This window comes from Macrosteles quadrilineatus, unplaced genomic scaffold (genome assembly GCF_028750875.1).
Source record: "Macrosteles quadrilineatus isolate MER2022 unplaced genomic scaffold, UCM_ALF_1.0 Scaffold_1__1_contigs__length_201487025, whole genome shotgun sequence".
In the NCBI taxonomy this organism is placed as follows: Eukaryota; Metazoa; Arthropoda; class Insecta; order Hemiptera; family Cicadellidae; genus Macrosteles; species Macrosteles quadrilineatus.
In genome coordinates, this window is record NW_026542594.1 from 74,827,527 (window position 1) to 74,844,752 (window position 17,226).

Genomic DNA, 17,226 nt, shown 5'->3' on the forward strand with positions numbered 1-17,226 from the left:
TTTACTATAGGACTACTTCCGAGTCTAAAAATATATATAAGGGAGAGCAAAACTTCTTATAGGAAACCTGACATCACTTAGAAACAAATCAGAGTATCTGGTTATATTTTATAACACAACACAATTGAACTGCAAGGATCGAATGGCATTCTATCAGCAACGTGAGTTAAGCGGGAATTGAATATGGCATCGGGAGCTGCAGGAATGAACAGTATTCTCCTACAATTGGATTCCATTTCAAAACTCGCTCCGTCTGCAAATATTTAATTATGCAACATTATCGATACGATCGTAGGATAAGATCCATATTATTATTCCAGACAAGCTTTTTGGTCGACTTTAACATCCTTGAGGTTTTGTTGTGTCAGAGAGACTTTACAAATCGAATTATTTAAGATTAAAGTGGAAACCAGTTGCCTTCATGGTTAAGACGCATATCATGGATTAATACAAATGTTATATTCATAAATTTTACAGTAACATTGTATATGAATAGAACGTTCCGTCCATTCTGCCTCTACTAATAACAGCAGAGACATAATTGACGGAAGACAGAGATAGGTGGCTACTTGTTGGTGGTGAGACCAAAAACCTACTGAGGTTTCAGTGGCTACATATGTAAGGCATTGTAAATTAATAATGTTCAAAGAAGAAAATTTTACCTTTAACAGTTAGATTTATATTAACTTAAAATAAAATAAGGTTAAAGGTTAAAAATATACTTTTAAAATTACGTTCATTTAAGCTTAAAATAATTTAATAAAAACCTTTTACTGGTTTACTAGTTTATTATTTCAATATCTCTTTGAATTGTACAATAAGAGGTCCACACCATAAACTTAAAATACACCCGATGACCACGACATAATTTAGACACTTATTTATCACCTTAAATTAAATACGGTCAAATTGTATCACATCGTTCACACTCTTTGTTGATTTTACAGTGATGTTGGTTGTTCTGTTTTACATAGTTATGCAGTGTTGTTGTGTTGTTGCAGGCAGTTGGACAACAACCACCTAACATGTGTGGACGAGGTGGCAGTCAGTAGCCTCAAGGAGTTAGAGATACTGTGAGTAACTAATTGCAAAGTTTCATATTGGTAACATGTATGATGGACTCGCTGTAGGGGCTATCTGATGTGGAACCTATGACTATACAGTATAATACACTTTACTTTACTTAACTTTACAGGGCGATATTATATTGTAAACAGCTTAAATTTTGCATTATCAACTTATCTGTTCTTACTCTTATATTGGTTAAGTGCGTACTGCTTTGTGTAAACCTTTTAAATATTTCGTATAAAAAGGTTGACAATTAAATTCATTCATTCAATTAACAATTTGTTTGGAGCACTTCTAGTTTAAAAGTTGTATAACGTGTTTAATACTTTTCCAAACAAGTACAAACATGTTAATCCAAATACTTGCAACAAATACATGTGTTGGTTTATTTTTCCAACGCCCCTTGGTGGAACAAACCAACTCGGAACAGATGATGTTTTGTGAAAGTTAATAATATTCAAAGTACCCATTTAAATGGACCCACCATATATTTTGGAGCATGATGATTAAATGGTGCTTTTAAAATCGGTTTTAACGACCTGGACGTGGATTTGACCGGGAATACTATCCGTTAGGGAATGAGGTTCATATATCACTGGAGATACCGTGTCGTCAACAGTCAACCTGCCGGACGACTGGTTCTAGTGATTGAGATGTTCGACATGTCGCGAGTCGCCGCCCACAGCGACATGTCGCAGTCCCCCACAACCACATCGTCACAGTTTATGGCAGCCAGTGACGCGACCTACACGGTCACAGATCTACTGCGCAGACATTCGAGTATTTCTTTTGGAATCGAGATGTCATAGATTGTACCGTGATTTATAGACAAGGCTGTTCTTCGAGGAATCAGCTCGGAATCTCTGTTCAGTTCACGTAGTTTGTAGTTGTGATCGTACATTCGACTTAAATCTTGCTTTTTTAATCTGAAACACAATTTTAGGAGAGAAAATGAAAAAAAATATATTGACTCATTTTCATACGATAGAGACACTCTAAGATGATTCGTTGAACTAAATTCCCAGTAAGTCATTAGAACAATCTTATTGTGACAATGTTGTGGGAATAAACTAAAACTTGTCACTAAACTGTATCTTTTCTTATAATTAATAAAACTATTTTTAAACTATTAAACTATTTTATTAAACTAATTTTGTTTTAGGGTGTGCATGATTTTTAGAACAATGAGTTATCATAATACTTTAGAGCTATTGAATTAAGATTCCAAGGCGTTGCAAGACCACGATTACTACTGCCAGTTGTCGTAAGTCAATTTGCTCTAACGCTTTTCTCTACCCCTCCTCTTCCCAACATTATCTATGAATGCTCAAAGACCAATAAATACCAGACACAGTAACGAATGTGTCGATCTATTCTCAGTGCCGTTGCATATCTCCGGAGCAAATACAACATTCGATTAGTTCCACTGTCGTATGTTTACTTGTCGACTTTCAATTGTAGACAATCACGGTTGCATTCAGTTGCCCAGTGCGTGGGCTGTGGGCAATGAGACATTCGCAGCAGCCCTGCCCTAGTGGGCGCCTCGTGGGCCGACCCTGTCAACTTACCGGACTAATATTTTGATTCCCATTGTCGGAGACTTAATCAGCTCCTTTACATAATGCTGGCATTCCTCTCCACTTTATGGGCTGCTTATGCAAATCTGGACACATTTGTAGCCAGAATACGTGAAAGGCGCGATTGAGGTCTCTCATTTTTCACACTGGAATTCGGTCATCGTCCATTAATCAAACATGTTTATAAACAAACATACACACAATATCCTGATTATATATTCTCTGTAAATGCCAGTCGAATTGCATAACTGTCTTTGTAAATAACTGTAGTATTAAAATGTTACTAAACACTTTAATTGTTTGCTGGAATCTGAATTAATAGGTCTGATGACAAAGTATATTCCTATCAATTTAGACCAAATTCAAGCTCATAGTTAATGATATTCTTATATATTATTTTTCCATCACCTATAAACAAAAAAAGTCTTACGATTGTTATTGGAGTTCTTTCTAGGTTGTATAATACATAGAAAACTAAACTTAATTGATGTATTATTTAAGAAAACTTCCCAGCAGGACAGGAAATACATATTTATCGGAATAAAAAGATGAAAATGCCATTTAATGCATTAATAAACAAAACTCGCAATTAAAAAGCCAGGCTTTAGTCGGCCTTTAAAAGTTTCAGCCCGTGATACCTTTAATAGCGGGTATCAGGGAGTGATGTTTACTCGACTTGTGATCCAAAACTCTCGACAAGAGAAATAATGAGAGGAGTTTGGCAGCAACTTGATGGTTTTCATCTCACCTCCGTGGGTCGCTTCTCTGTTAAATACACGTGTAGGCCTACTGTTTAGTACCGGAGGTGTTTAGGTGATCCACTCTTACAGTCAGTCGTTATATGGTTTTGCTCTATTCTTCAAAGTCGATTGAAAATTTGGTGAATGAATCAGTATACAAAATCCCTTTTGTTACCCACTACACATATAGGCCTACAAAATTGCACGAAAAGGCTCATCAACCGCTCTTATTTCTAGGAACCCATGTTGTAGAAATTGTTATACCAATGTATGATTTGCATTTATTGAGAAAGTCAGTGATTCACGCTGTGTGTTGAATGACTGTTTGGGAACAAATTCGCGCTTGTTAAGCTGATTTTAAGTTTTCTTGCTAATTATCGCACTACACGGTCGTTAGCTGCTGTAGAACACACATTTTGTTTTTGAATCATTTCGTAAAAAAGCGCAACCATTTCACTCCCTCTTCTCAAGCTTTAAACTTTACTAATGAACTCCTCATGCCCAGTTTCCGACTACATAGTTTCACACGATTAGTATATCTTCGGGATTTAAACACGGTAATCTCCCCGAGTAACGTGAACGTTTAATGGGTGAAAGCAAAGCGGATTTACTCAAAGTGTAAGCAATTAGAGACGGATCCGAGGAAATAAACGTGTTAACTGACGGAGACCTCCGGGGACGTGATTAGGTTTACGGTTGGAGTAAGTGTTACGGAAGTAATAATCGGCGAGACGAATGTCGACGATATTGGACTATAAAGCCGACACCGCCACTAAATAACTCTGTTGATCTCGACTACATAATGTAACTTCAGAGATGATTTTAATGAAGAATTGAAGAGAAATGTCAGCGGTCAACTAAAATGCTTGAAAAGGATGCATTGAGACTTGGGTTAAATTGTCGTAAGGCATACCAAACGAGTGATTTACCAATCACTATCAATGTATTGATAACATACGCCATAAACAAGAGGTTAATGTTATGGGGTGTGTAAGGGAGAGAACTTGCACAACCTAACTTTGCCTCTAAAATAAAGAGTTAATTTCATTAAATTTTATTTCAAATGGGAGTTTTTGTAAACATTATTTATTCAACATACTTATTTCATTCAGTCATAATTTATATTAGTTGAGTAGGTTTACATGTATATATGAAATGAAAAAACTGCTTTAAAAATGATTGTAATGTAAGATTGCGAACGGGTTTGATGGATTAAACAGGTGTTTCGTATTTACCCTCACAATTATAGTTTCACTTGAAGTTACATTTATTCGATTGAAAGTACGTTATAAAACGTAGAATTTGTTGAAGCAAGTTTAAAACTGCCTTTTACATCAATAAATGTCGCGTTTCAGGAAGAACTTGAGACGGCAGGAAAGAAAGGGAACAATTTAGTTTCTTTAAGGAGACAATTTGTTATTTTTATGCCATTAAATCTGGGCCAAGTTTGTGAACACATAAATAATCTCCCCCGCCTGAGTCGCGCCACAAACAACTTTATTGTTTTACGAGCGAATATATTTACCAGCGTCGCTTTCCCAAATAGAAATTTCCATCATTTACTGTGATGATGCAAAATATTATGTGTACTTTATTTAACTTCTTGGGTCCAAGGAGATTTTATACAATTCTTGGGGGTTTTCATGTTTAAAATTAGCCATAGAGATATTTATCCAGGCTCGTTATTTTTTTAATGATTACTTCTATCTAATTATTGTGATACAACAAGATACGTTTGTTATTAATATCCTCGCCGCAGCAAACCTGCCGTCTAAGTGAATTTCCATTTGTCTGAATTGATTTTCAATAAAATCTATTTAAATAACATCAGGGTTAACGAGTACCTAGGTTTGCTGCTACAAGGAAACTAATAAAGTGTGTTTTTTGGTAAAATATTAATACCATGAATAAAATAAATAAATTTGCCAAGTTTGATTAAAATATATACATAAACAAGCAAACTACAACATTTTACAATGTTCTCCATAAGAATACCATGGGAATTTTAAATTTACAATTTTTTGAATTTGATCCATTACCAATAACAGTACAAAAACACTTTGATATACTAAATTATTTGTTTAAACAGGTCTAGAGAGAAATTGCCGACATTTTGTGTTTTGAGGGTGAAAAATAAGAAAACCCATTTTTACCCTTTAAAACCCCCGGTAAAACTCTTCCTATGGTCCGATCATGCCGGTTCGCGAACTCATTCAAGTTAATCCCGCCTTACACTTTTAAACTAAATTTCATCAAAATTTGACAAAAATTAAATAGTGTAATATCTTTGCGATTTATTCAAATATTGTTACAAATTTACGTTCAGTTATAAATCCTATGTTTATCGATATCTGTTGTAGTAATATCTTTGGTTTAGCGAATAATTAAGTAATCACATTATTTCTTAATTGTTTTCAAAGTTCATTTTATTCTATTTTTTTGTTGTTGTAAATTTCCCTACAAATTTGATTACGCCTAATTGATTAAGATTTTCTTAGTTGTCATTTCAACTGCTCACGGAATCATTAAGTTCAACATACAATACAATGGTCAGTTGGTGAAAAACGTATGTTCTGTACGAACTATTCCTACTTTCCCTCTCGATGCAAACAAGGCGTATTTTATGCACCAGGGAAAGAAGGATATAATTTGACGTCAAGTTGATATTTATGGGTTTTATTGATTTCTGTGACAGGAAGCCCGTCTTACAATGCCGGTATTAGAATAAATAACCTGCCTCCTTGCCGCATTCAGTGATTCATGAGTCTGCCATCGACCGCAGTCTTCTAAACCTGTGTAGTGGCTTTTGGACGTTTAAAATATTGTGCTTGATAAAAGAAATCTGCAACAAAATTTGGAAGTTACATTTTGCCAATGTATCCCCGGTAAATCTTTTGTTAGGATTGGCAAACGGAATAAAGACATTTGTTTGAAATATAAATGAAGCGAAATGAACATCAACTTAGGATCATTCGAAAGGAATGATGGAGTTTTAAATTTACATCTACATACATACAAAACGCGACCGTATTCTGTTTTGTTGAAGAAATTCTACCAACCTTCGTGATACGTAAGCTTCATACAGCTGTTTTTGCAGGGCTTTGAACAACAACAACAACCTGACGTAGGAACGCACTCCTCTGGGCAGGAGCCAGAGAACCTGTTCTCTGAGTTCTGTCCGTGTCATGGTGCTGCGACAATCGGACAACAACTAGATCTGTGACTGTCACATGACCTCCACCAACCTCCATGATATGTAAGCTTCATAGAAACTGTTGTTGCAGGACTTTGAACAACAACAACCTGACGTCCCTGCCAGAGAACCTGTTCTCGGAGTTGTTCCGGCTGCGGACGCTGCGACTGTCGGACAACAACCTGATCTGTGACTGTCATATGACCTCCACCAACCTCCATGATATGTAAGCTTCATAGACAACTGTTGTTGCAGGACTTTGAACAACAACAACCTGACGTCCCTGCCAGAGAACCTGTTCTCGGAGTTGTTCCGGCTGCGGACGCTGCGACTGTCGGACAACAACCTGATCTGTGACTGTCACATTACCTCCACCAACCTCCATGATATGTAAGCTTCATAGACAACTGTTGTTGCAGGACTTTGAACAACAACAACCTGACGTCCCTGCCAGAGAACCTGTTCTCGGAGTTGTTCCGGCTGCGGACGCTGCGACTGTCGGACAACAACTTGATCTGTGACTGTCACATGACCTCCACCAACCTCCATGATATGTAAGCTTCATAGAAACTGTTGTTGCAGGACTTTGAACAACAACAACCTGACGTCCCTGCCAGAGAACCTGTTCTCGGAGTTGTTCCGGCTGCGGACGCTGCGACTGTCGGACAACAACTAGATCTGTGACTGTCATATGACCTCCACCAACCTCCATGATATGTAAGCTTCATAGACAACTGTTGTTGCAGGACTTTGAACAACAACAACCTGACGTCCCTGCCAGAGAACCTGTTCTCGGAGTTGTTCCGGCTGCGGACGCTGCGACTGTCGGACAACAACCTGATCTGTGACTGCCACTTGTCCTGGTTGGCGAGGTGGCTGCGTCGTTTTCCTCGACTGGCGCTTTACACGAGATGTTTCTCCCCCACACAACTCAAGGGACAGAACGTAGCTGACCTTCACGACCAGGAGTTCAAGTGTTCAGGTACGTTCCTTCGCCATGTCGAGAGTATGCTGGGATGCTGATTGTTAGATCGTTATCAAGCTATTTGAATACCTTAGAAACACTGTAGACTTTGCTGTTAATGGGCCTATGCATAATGCATTATCTTGAGACATTCTTTTTTAACCTGTAATTTTAGCTTTAGAATTTGTAGAACGAGATTTGAAGAAGCACAGATACAGAGAATAACAAATACCTGTCAAGTTACTCATAATTTACATAGTGTTTGAATTTAGAACGTAGTTTTGATCCAAAGGAAAATACTATTAACAAAATCCAGGGATTAGAAAAATATATATACCGTATATATATTTACGATAGTAAAGTAGTCATATGCAGCGTATTTTTCCTAATTTGCCAAAGCAGTTCCTCGTGCAGCGTCATAACCGTTCCCACCTGCCGTCGCGTCGTGTAAAACCGCACCGCTCCGTGGCTGACCCGCACGACTACAGTTCAACTGCTCAATGAATTGCTGAGGAGGAGTTGCAGCTTATTGTTTCCGATCGTGACAATAGAACCATATTGTTCCAGGGGTCAATGCAGATTCGGTGCACTATTGTTCCCTATCATCTTCAATTACGGTTAACCAACAAGTTACTTACCGTCTTAACCCCGACCGCCTTGTCGTGTTCTTGTAGGTACAATGCGTTCGCCTCTCCCCGCCTTTCTCTCTGTTACATTATACCGCTGGCAGACAATGTTCGATGTTATCTAGAGTGCTACAGATACTCATATTGATGAACACGATAATGTAACGGATCTCTCTTTTTCTCCCCTTCACCCTGGGATGATCTCGTGTGTTTGGATGTATATTACGCATATTTAAAGTAACGTATTTATAACTGAAAGACAATTGAAGGTACTGTATAATTTTCCTATATGTAGTTTTTGTTGCAGTACACAATATGAGTAGAATGTTGAGTGGGTTGTGGTGTGTACAGGTCTTGTGGAGAGGCCGAGCGGGGAGTGCCAGAGCGAGCCCCAGTGTCCACACCCTTGTCGCTGCGCTGACGGCATCGTGGACTGCAGGGAGAAGGCGCTTGCCAAAGTGCCAGACCATCTACCCGAGGGCACTACCGAACTGTAAGTCTACCATACAGACACGACCAGTGTAACGTAACACTACACGAGACCTAGCCAGTGGCCACTCCTCCAGCTACCGTCTGTTACCTACAACCACAACCGGTCTCTTCCCTTGTTTACTAAACTAGTCCACTCTCCTTCGCGTTTAAACATTCTCTCTTCTGAATACAAATTACCAACAGCCAAGGGAAATGTTAATTTGATGTTTGTTGTAAAATAATTAAATTTATAGAACCTCGCTCGGTAGGCGTCTTAAGGTTACAGACAAATCCTAGATTTCTCAGCTATAGAGCAGGCCTTCAACTAATGTGTAGCCTAGTATTTCTCGTCTGTCTCCAAGCTTGGGTGTATCGAGACGTTGATCTGCTGATGGGCTAGACCGCTGCCACTGGTGTTGTGTTAGTGTAGGCTGTGTTTAGACTCCCACTCACTCGTACCTCTCCAGGCATCATCGGCAATTAAACGGCAAATTAACCTCGTGTCCTTGCCAACGCCTTTTACTCTGTGCAAATCTCGTGGACACGAGGAAGTCAAAATCAATCAGAACTTTGTACTGCTACCACAAATCTTTTTTTAAATTTATCTTTGTTTAGTTTTAATTAATTAGTTCTAAAGAAGGGAACATATTTTAGCAACATTACAAGTTTCTATTTATAAAAACATAACAACAACTTATTTGTAAACAGAAGTAAGATAAACATGAAGAATATCATATGTTATTTTAAAAGCATAGAATATTAAATATCTAAACATCTTCCCCTTTGACAAATTCAACTTTTCTTTTTCTTATGAAAAATGAGTTTCTTCTGAATTGTTTTCCATTTTTATATTGCACTACGTATGATCTTGGTTTATTGAATTCCATTTTTTGAGCAGTCACAAACAAATATAAATACACTCAAATGCACGACTGCGCCATGTTTAGTTTTAATTAATTAGTTTTAAATAAAAGAGACATTTTTTAGCAACATTACAAGTTTCTATTTATAAAAAACATAACAACAACTTATTTGTAAACAGATGTAAGATAAACATGAAGAATATCATATGTTATTTTAAAAGCATAGAATATTAAATATCTAAACAATCTTAAAATGATTTAAAGTTGGCTTTTAACTTTTAAATAATTTTGGATAACTTCACAATGTATATTTTTACGAGACCTAACATTTTCAGATACATGTGTGCAATCAATGTGTGGCCGCGTCAATTATCAATATAAACTGAATCAATGTAATTGCATTTTTTATGTAAAACTATTCCTTCAGTTAAACCATAGTTAGTCCAACCTTATTTTGGAATTTTTTTTAAAAACGTAAACATGTAATTTGAATATCGCGAAAAGAAACAATGCATTGTCACATTTGACGCGACACGTCCAAAGGCAGAGGTGTTCACAGATGAGAAGTGCAGAGGCAGGGTTGACTAGTCTGGTAACCAATAATATACTTGGTAATGACTTTCATGAGTTTGGGTCCTCAGGGGGCGGCATCCCCGTCTCTCGTAATAACTTCAAAAAACTTCAACACTACCTTCCAGAGACTGTTGCAGTCTACTGGGAAAGTTTCTTATATACTTCTATTTAATAGAAGCAACAGGATTAAAATCATGTGTTTATTATTTTTTACAATTACTATAATGACATAGTTATAAGTAAATAAATAATAAGTAATAATACATTTTCGTTGAATACTCTTAATTGGGTAATTTAGAAACTATTGTTACCCTTGTACAAAAATAAATAATTCAAGGATATATATTAAATCTTTTTCAGTGTATTATCTGGTTTAAGAAATCCATTTATATTTGAAATAAAAGAAATAACATTGATGAGCAGAATAGAAAAAATCTGTATACAAATTAAATAAATTTAAAACTATTAGTTTAACTTCGTTAAATTGCATTTTAATTTTAATTCAACACATTTCTTTACACAGCATAATCTTTTAGAATGCATTCTACATAACTAAAATACAAGATCAAAATTGTATATATGCGCGGATAAACACAATATCGCCATTTTTCGAAAAAATAGATCCTTCGGTCAACAATTCCGATAAAGTTTGCTTGGGTCGCCTATTCAATAACATTGACTCTACAAGATTAAACAGATTACATAACAAATCCGGGCGAATATATTTACGTAGTCCTCGAGCTCGATATTCATCACTGACTACCATATACTGTACCTCTAACTCCACCTCTCCTACCCTTACGTCTAACTTCAACTCTACCACTACCACTATTTTTTCTGATAGTCAATTTGTGTATGATTATAAGAATACGCTACTTAAAAGTTCATATTCTCAATTTTCCGAGTTCTGAAAGTAAAATATACACTTTAAACTAAATGTAAAGCTTATACAAAGCAGTTATGTTTACACGCTGGAAAATAGAGTGTATGAAAATTTTACTAATATTCCTGGCGCTGCGATGAAGATAAATAGGTAATCAGTTAACTCCTTTTGAGTCAATTTGTAAACAAGAAAAACATGGTTTCCACACTTACTCCCTTTCAGTACTATGCAATAACAAATACCCCCGCCACAGCAAACCTGCTGACTAAGCGAATTACCATTTGTCTGAATTAATTTTCAATTCAATCAAACGTAAGGTAACGTAAGGTTTAACGAGTACCTTGGTTTGTAGCTACAAGGAAACTAATGAAGTGTTGTTTTAGTAAATTGTTAATAATGTATAAATGTGTATATGTATATGTATAAATATGTTAGGATAAAATAAATAAATGTGCCAAGTTTGGTAAAAATATATGAATAAACAAGCAAACAACATTTTACAATATTCTCCATAGAAATAACGTGAGAATTTTAAATTTAATTTTTTTTTTAATTCTCTCCGTTACTAATAACTGTACAGAAACACTTTGGTATACTAAACCATTTTTTGTTTTAAGTCTTTAAAAAGGTCTGGATAATAATTGAGAAATTTTGTGTTTTGAGGGTCAAAAATGAGAAAACCCAATTTTACCCCATAAAACTCCCCGTAAACCCCCGTTCCCATGGTCCGATCATGCTGGTTCAAATTCAAATTCAAAAATTCAAATTCAAATTTATTTATTTGTGATAATACAAAATCTGGCCTCGCCAAGTTTGCAAAACTTGTCGGCGAGGTCCAATTGATTCACAAAAATGTAACAAACAAATTTACATTTTTTTTTTCTTTTTCTTTTTACAAATATAAATATTCTAGCGCTACTAATTCTATGGCGGTTTGTGGCAGGCACCTATCTAAGCTACATAATAATGCTGATTTATTTAGTTTGAAAAAAATTGCTGATTTATAATCAATGCTTCATTCCAAAGTCTTTGTTCTCCTGGTTCATAGACCAGGGGTTTCTAAATATTGAAGAGGCAGTGTCTAACTGGAGAAAAAAAAGTATTCGTTTGTTTGTCGTTTGTTTCTTGTTTCCTGAAAATTTGATGAATTGAGACATAACCTCTCACTAATAAAAGTTATGCCCATGCAGGCATTTATTTATACAAAGCGGAGAAAAAATAAAAAAACTAATATGTTTGAGAAGCTTTCTTTGATATTTTCTTCCCTGATAGATGTCTTTTGTACTGTGTTTCTGATGTGGTGGGTTTTGTGTGTGTTTGTAAAAATTGTATTTAACAGTGGCTGTAATTGTGTGCTCTAGCAAAGTTTTAACCTAATTTTGTGAAGTGTCTTATTTATTTATGTGATATGTGTGTGTTTTGTGTCCTATCCGATGTAGTTAGATGCCAGCTTGGCCTAGTCGTTTTTATTTTGCCTGGAACATAATATTTAGGCTGGGTGAACCTAAGGTAAGTTTACTTCACTGCTTGAGAGCCATTCAAATACTGCTATCTTATAGGCTTTTTTGTTCTGTATATTTTCTATAGTTGTTGGTAGCCTATTAAACAGGTATGGGACCAGATACTCTGCCAGTCTTTGCCCATACATAGTATTAGGTATTGGTGTTATGTATTTGATAACATTTCTAGTTTGTACTGGTCTTCGAGATTTGATTTTATATACACTATTTCCATGGTTTTTAATTAACACATTATAAGTGAAGATTCCCTTTGGTGTAAGTAATTTATATAGGCCTATGCAATATTTAGTGTCAACTTGGTTATTGTTATCCATTCTAAGACCCAAAGCCCTTAAGCATCTTTTCTGTAGGTTATTTATTATTTTCAAATGGCTATTTGCAGTGGTTCCCCACACATTTATGCCATATCTCATCACTGATTCAAATAAAGACTTGTATACAGCTATTTTAACCTCTGGTGTAACTTTATTTTCTAAATTGTACATCAGTGCAGTACATGAACCTAATTTCTTATTCAGCGCAGCTACATGGTTTTTCCAAGTGAGTTTGTTGTCTACTGTAAGGCCCAAATAATTAGTGCTGTCTGTGACCTTTATGTTACTACAGTTGCACTCTTTTAAACCTTGTAGACAGTCACAATCATGGTATTTAATCATAACACTTCCTTCTAGTTTAATATTTCTAGGGTGAAAGTGCAGGATACAGGTTTTGTGCTCATTAATAATTAACCCATTATCATGTGTCCATCTGTTAAGTATGTTAAAATCTTCCTGTAAAATGTTTACTGCATTTTTAAAGTTTTTATGACCTGAGAAAAATAGGATGTCATCAGCATATGCCCATATATCACAATTGGTTATCATGTTTAGTAAATCATTCAAGTATATAATGAACAGTATTGGTCCAATTTGGCTTCCTTGAGGTACCCCATATTTTATCTCCTTTTCATCACTAAATTCATTCATAACCTTCACTACAAACTTTCTTTTTTTAAGGTAACTTTCAAATAATCTCAAATAAGGGCCCCTCACACCTAGTTTTTTGAGAGCTAAGACTATTTTTAAATGTTCTATAGTATCAAAGGCTTTAGAAAAATCTATGAATAGGCCTAATCCGTGGCAGGTATTATTTAAGATATTGTTTACAGTATTTGCAAAATCTGTTAGGGCATGCTCCGTACTACAGTTCTTTCTAAAACCAAATTGTTTCCTGCTCAAAAAGTTATTGTTTTCTATATAGCTATAGAGATGGTTTAATATATATTTCTCTAATATTTTTTCGAATGATGGTAAAATTGCAATTGGACGGTAGTTTTGGAATTCTTTCTTACTTTTACTCTTATAAATAGGCCTAATTATTGAAGTCCTTAAGCAATCTGGAAAAGTTCCTTGTGAAATTGAGAGGTTAATTAGTTTTGATAGAGGTTCTGATATTTTTTCAACTACTAACTTGACATCCTTCATTCTGATGCCATCTATACCTGGTGATTTTTCTGAATCCATACTTTTAATTATATCTTTGACTTTTTTTGTCGTGGCAGGTGGAATGTATAGGCTTTCTAGCGATTCTGTGCTGGGATCTGCCTGTGATATTAAGGGTCTGTTTGCACTACATTCATGTTTAATATTATCCACTCCATCAATAAAATACTGAGCAAAACCACTCACAATATCATTCTCGCTTAATATATTTCCCATAGCATTTCTTACTGTAACATCAATACTGTTCTTTTTCTTTCTATTTAACAAGCTGTTTATATTTTCCCATATCTTCCTTGTGTTTTTACTGTTCTCTTCAAACAACCTCTTATAGTAGTTATTTTTGGTGTTTCTTATTTGGTTAACTACCTGATTTCTTAAGGTTTTATATAGGTTCCTGTATCTATTGTTTGAGGGGTCACCTTTCCATAACCTAAAAATTCTGTCTCTCTCCTTTACCAGGTCCAGAGTCCTATTATCCATCCATTCCTTTCGCTTGTTTCTCTTGTGAGTGTTTCTTTGCCCAGTGTGCCCCCCACCTGAGGTGGTAAATGTAATTGTACTGTCTTGATAAATCTTTTTAAATTTTAGAATTAACTCTTCATAACCTTTGTTTACATCATCGTAGTTTTTAATATCCCAGTTTTCCTCCTTTAGCTTTCGTTCCAGAAGCGGCTCATTTAATCTAGTTTTTTCTACCTGTGTGTCTCTTTTTCCTCCTCCCGATAATTCTATCTTTGCTACAATTGGGTAATGATCTGAGATTTTTGTTTTTATCACACCTGTTTGAATTTTCTCAAAGGGGGTTCTGAATCTATAGTAGATATGGTCTATGCATGATTTTGTTAATGTATTTAGCCTTACTTCTTCTCGTGTACTGTCCCAGATGCCTCTATCTAAGCCCCATGACATCAGCATGGTCTCATATTCTTGAACATAAACATTAGTTTTATCATTTAAATTTATATTGACATCACCAACCAGAATAAAGTTTTTATAATTGTCGTAGTTACTTATTTTTGCATCTAACTCTTTGATTGCTTGTGGGAGGGGAAAGCCACTACAGCGGTTATTTCAAAAGGTTCGCGAACTTTTTCAAGTTTTTTTCGCCTTATACCTTTAAACCATATTTCATCAAATTGGACAAAAATTACTCGAGTTTTCGAGCTCACGGACACATATACAACTCTACATATAATATACGTGTATAAAATACGAATGGTGTTTTATGCCTCCAGGGACTTCCGTATGAAAAATTTAATCGGTCCCGGGCCTAGGTCTTATCGTGCCACCTACTACCTAGTTCCCTATTGGGAAATTCGCTAAAACTAAATAATATACTTGACATTGTCCAATATTCAGGTATATATTGTCTTAAGGAAGTTCTAGGATTAATTTGAGGTGTAACACGATATGAAGTCTTTGTAGTAACTAGTATCGTTTTACAAGAGCGAAGTGACAAGAAAGCCAGCCACAAGTCGACCTGACCACAATGTTATCCTTGTATTGGGGAATTTAGGCCATGAACAGCTCTTCTCATAAATACTGATAACAATAGTAAACAATACTTTGAATTAACTGCAATGCGATGTTTGGTATTGCAAACCATTGCAATATTAACTTTCGCTTGGATGAATTGAATTTTTATTATCTTGTAACATATACATGAACAGGCTTGGAGAGTTGGAGTGATTCGACGGTTTAGTTGTACTTGTGTGACACCGTAGTAACATCAGTTACTGAGATAAATCACATTGAAGCTCATGTAAGACTGGTGTAAAACAATACAATATCAAGGCATAGTACCACTTTAAATCAGTATATACAATTCCAGTTAGAACTAAAATGGGGTACCTACCTGTAAACCCGTTGTGTCATTTAAATTTAACGCATAATTTGATACTAAGTCAATTTTGTCCATGATAGTTTGATTCTACCAAATAATTGTTAATGCATCTGAAAAACCGATTTGAAAGCGTAAAAAATTTATTGTTAAAAATTCACCTACATTATCCTCATAGATAAAAAAGATGCATACCATCAAACAAACTTTTTAAATAATTGACTTGCAGGATAAACGATAAGTGTGTAACCGCGTTATATTTTCATTTTAAAATGTTTCGGAAATACATTTGTCTTATCGGATCACCCAATAGTTGGTTATATTATACATATTAACATTCATTTTTCTAGTAGTCCACGCAATACCTATGTAACAAAGTCAATTCATAATCTACTTACGATGGTAATACCTTCATTAAATATTTGAGGCATTAAAAGCTATTCAAATTGTTCTTGGTAGTTATACATGTTAAAGCAGGAAACATAAAATAATGTCAAAGAAAACTTGAAACTCCCTATTTGTTATCAGAACGGTTGAGGTATGCAATGGTGTGTGGTGTGTGGCACTAATGAGTGATTACTAAGGTTTATGGGCAGTTTGACCCGCGGCGTTCCGCAAGACCGCGCCTCTATTGCCTTTATGATTCGTATAAAAAATTTAAATTGCCTATAATAAGACACGTCGGTAGTTTAGGTCGTCATCTGTTCCGTTAAATGTTATTTGTGCAGAATCCTTTTTGTTTTGTTTTATGTAGAAGTGTAGACAGACTAGGAGGGATGGGTACAATTTAACTTGGGCGATTTAGTTATTGCCTACAGTACCTCAATTTTTATTTTTTACAATTCATATTACACAATTCGTATTTTGGCTTTTTCGTATAATTAATACTGTAGTGGTAAAGCGTTTTTGACATTGTTTTATCCTTAGTCGAAATCGTGCAGTACTCACATAATGGACTGTACTTTATATGAGCAATAACACGTTTCCCTCAGTCTTGGGACCAAAGACAATTTCTTGATGTATTAGTACAACCGTTTTTTTAAGCGATTGAGTTGCCTTAAGCAGCGATCATTGTGATATTCAATCAATTTCAATACATCCTGTACCTTGAATACTAACTATATGACAAAGATGGTTTCGATAAAAATACCTGTAGCCATGGAAAATTACAAACCTACATTGGCAGTTTGAGATACTCTGAAACTAGAAGTTATATGCATTTTAATAACTGTACATAACCTTAAACGTCAATAAAAATATGAAAGAATAAAATAAATGTATACAATTTATTTTTTGATTGCTAAACAGGTCTGGAAAACGAATCAATTCATCAACACATATCGACAACAGAACTGTCAATGTTTTACGTTAAACCAATGACTATAAATACACAATGTGAAGCTCTCCTAGAACACAAATATCCCACT

General features: G+C 35.4%; 1 protein-coding gene across 1 annotated transcript in view; it reads left to right on the top strand.

Moving 5' to 3' along the window:
- The window catches only part of LOC128983609 (protein slit), a 383,814-nt gene that overhangs the window by 307,983 nt on the left and 58,605 nt on the right, over positions 1-17,226 (top strand). The window contains exons 6-8 of the mRNA XM_054402968.1: positions 1,002-1,073; positions 7,325-7,560; positions 8,520-8,661. Coding sequence (XP_054258943.1) covers positions 1,002-1,073; positions 7,325-7,560; positions 8,520-8,661 — 450 coding nt within the window. The remainder of the gene's footprint in view (positions 1-1,001; positions 1,074-7,324; positions 7,561-8,519; positions 8,662-17,226) is intronic.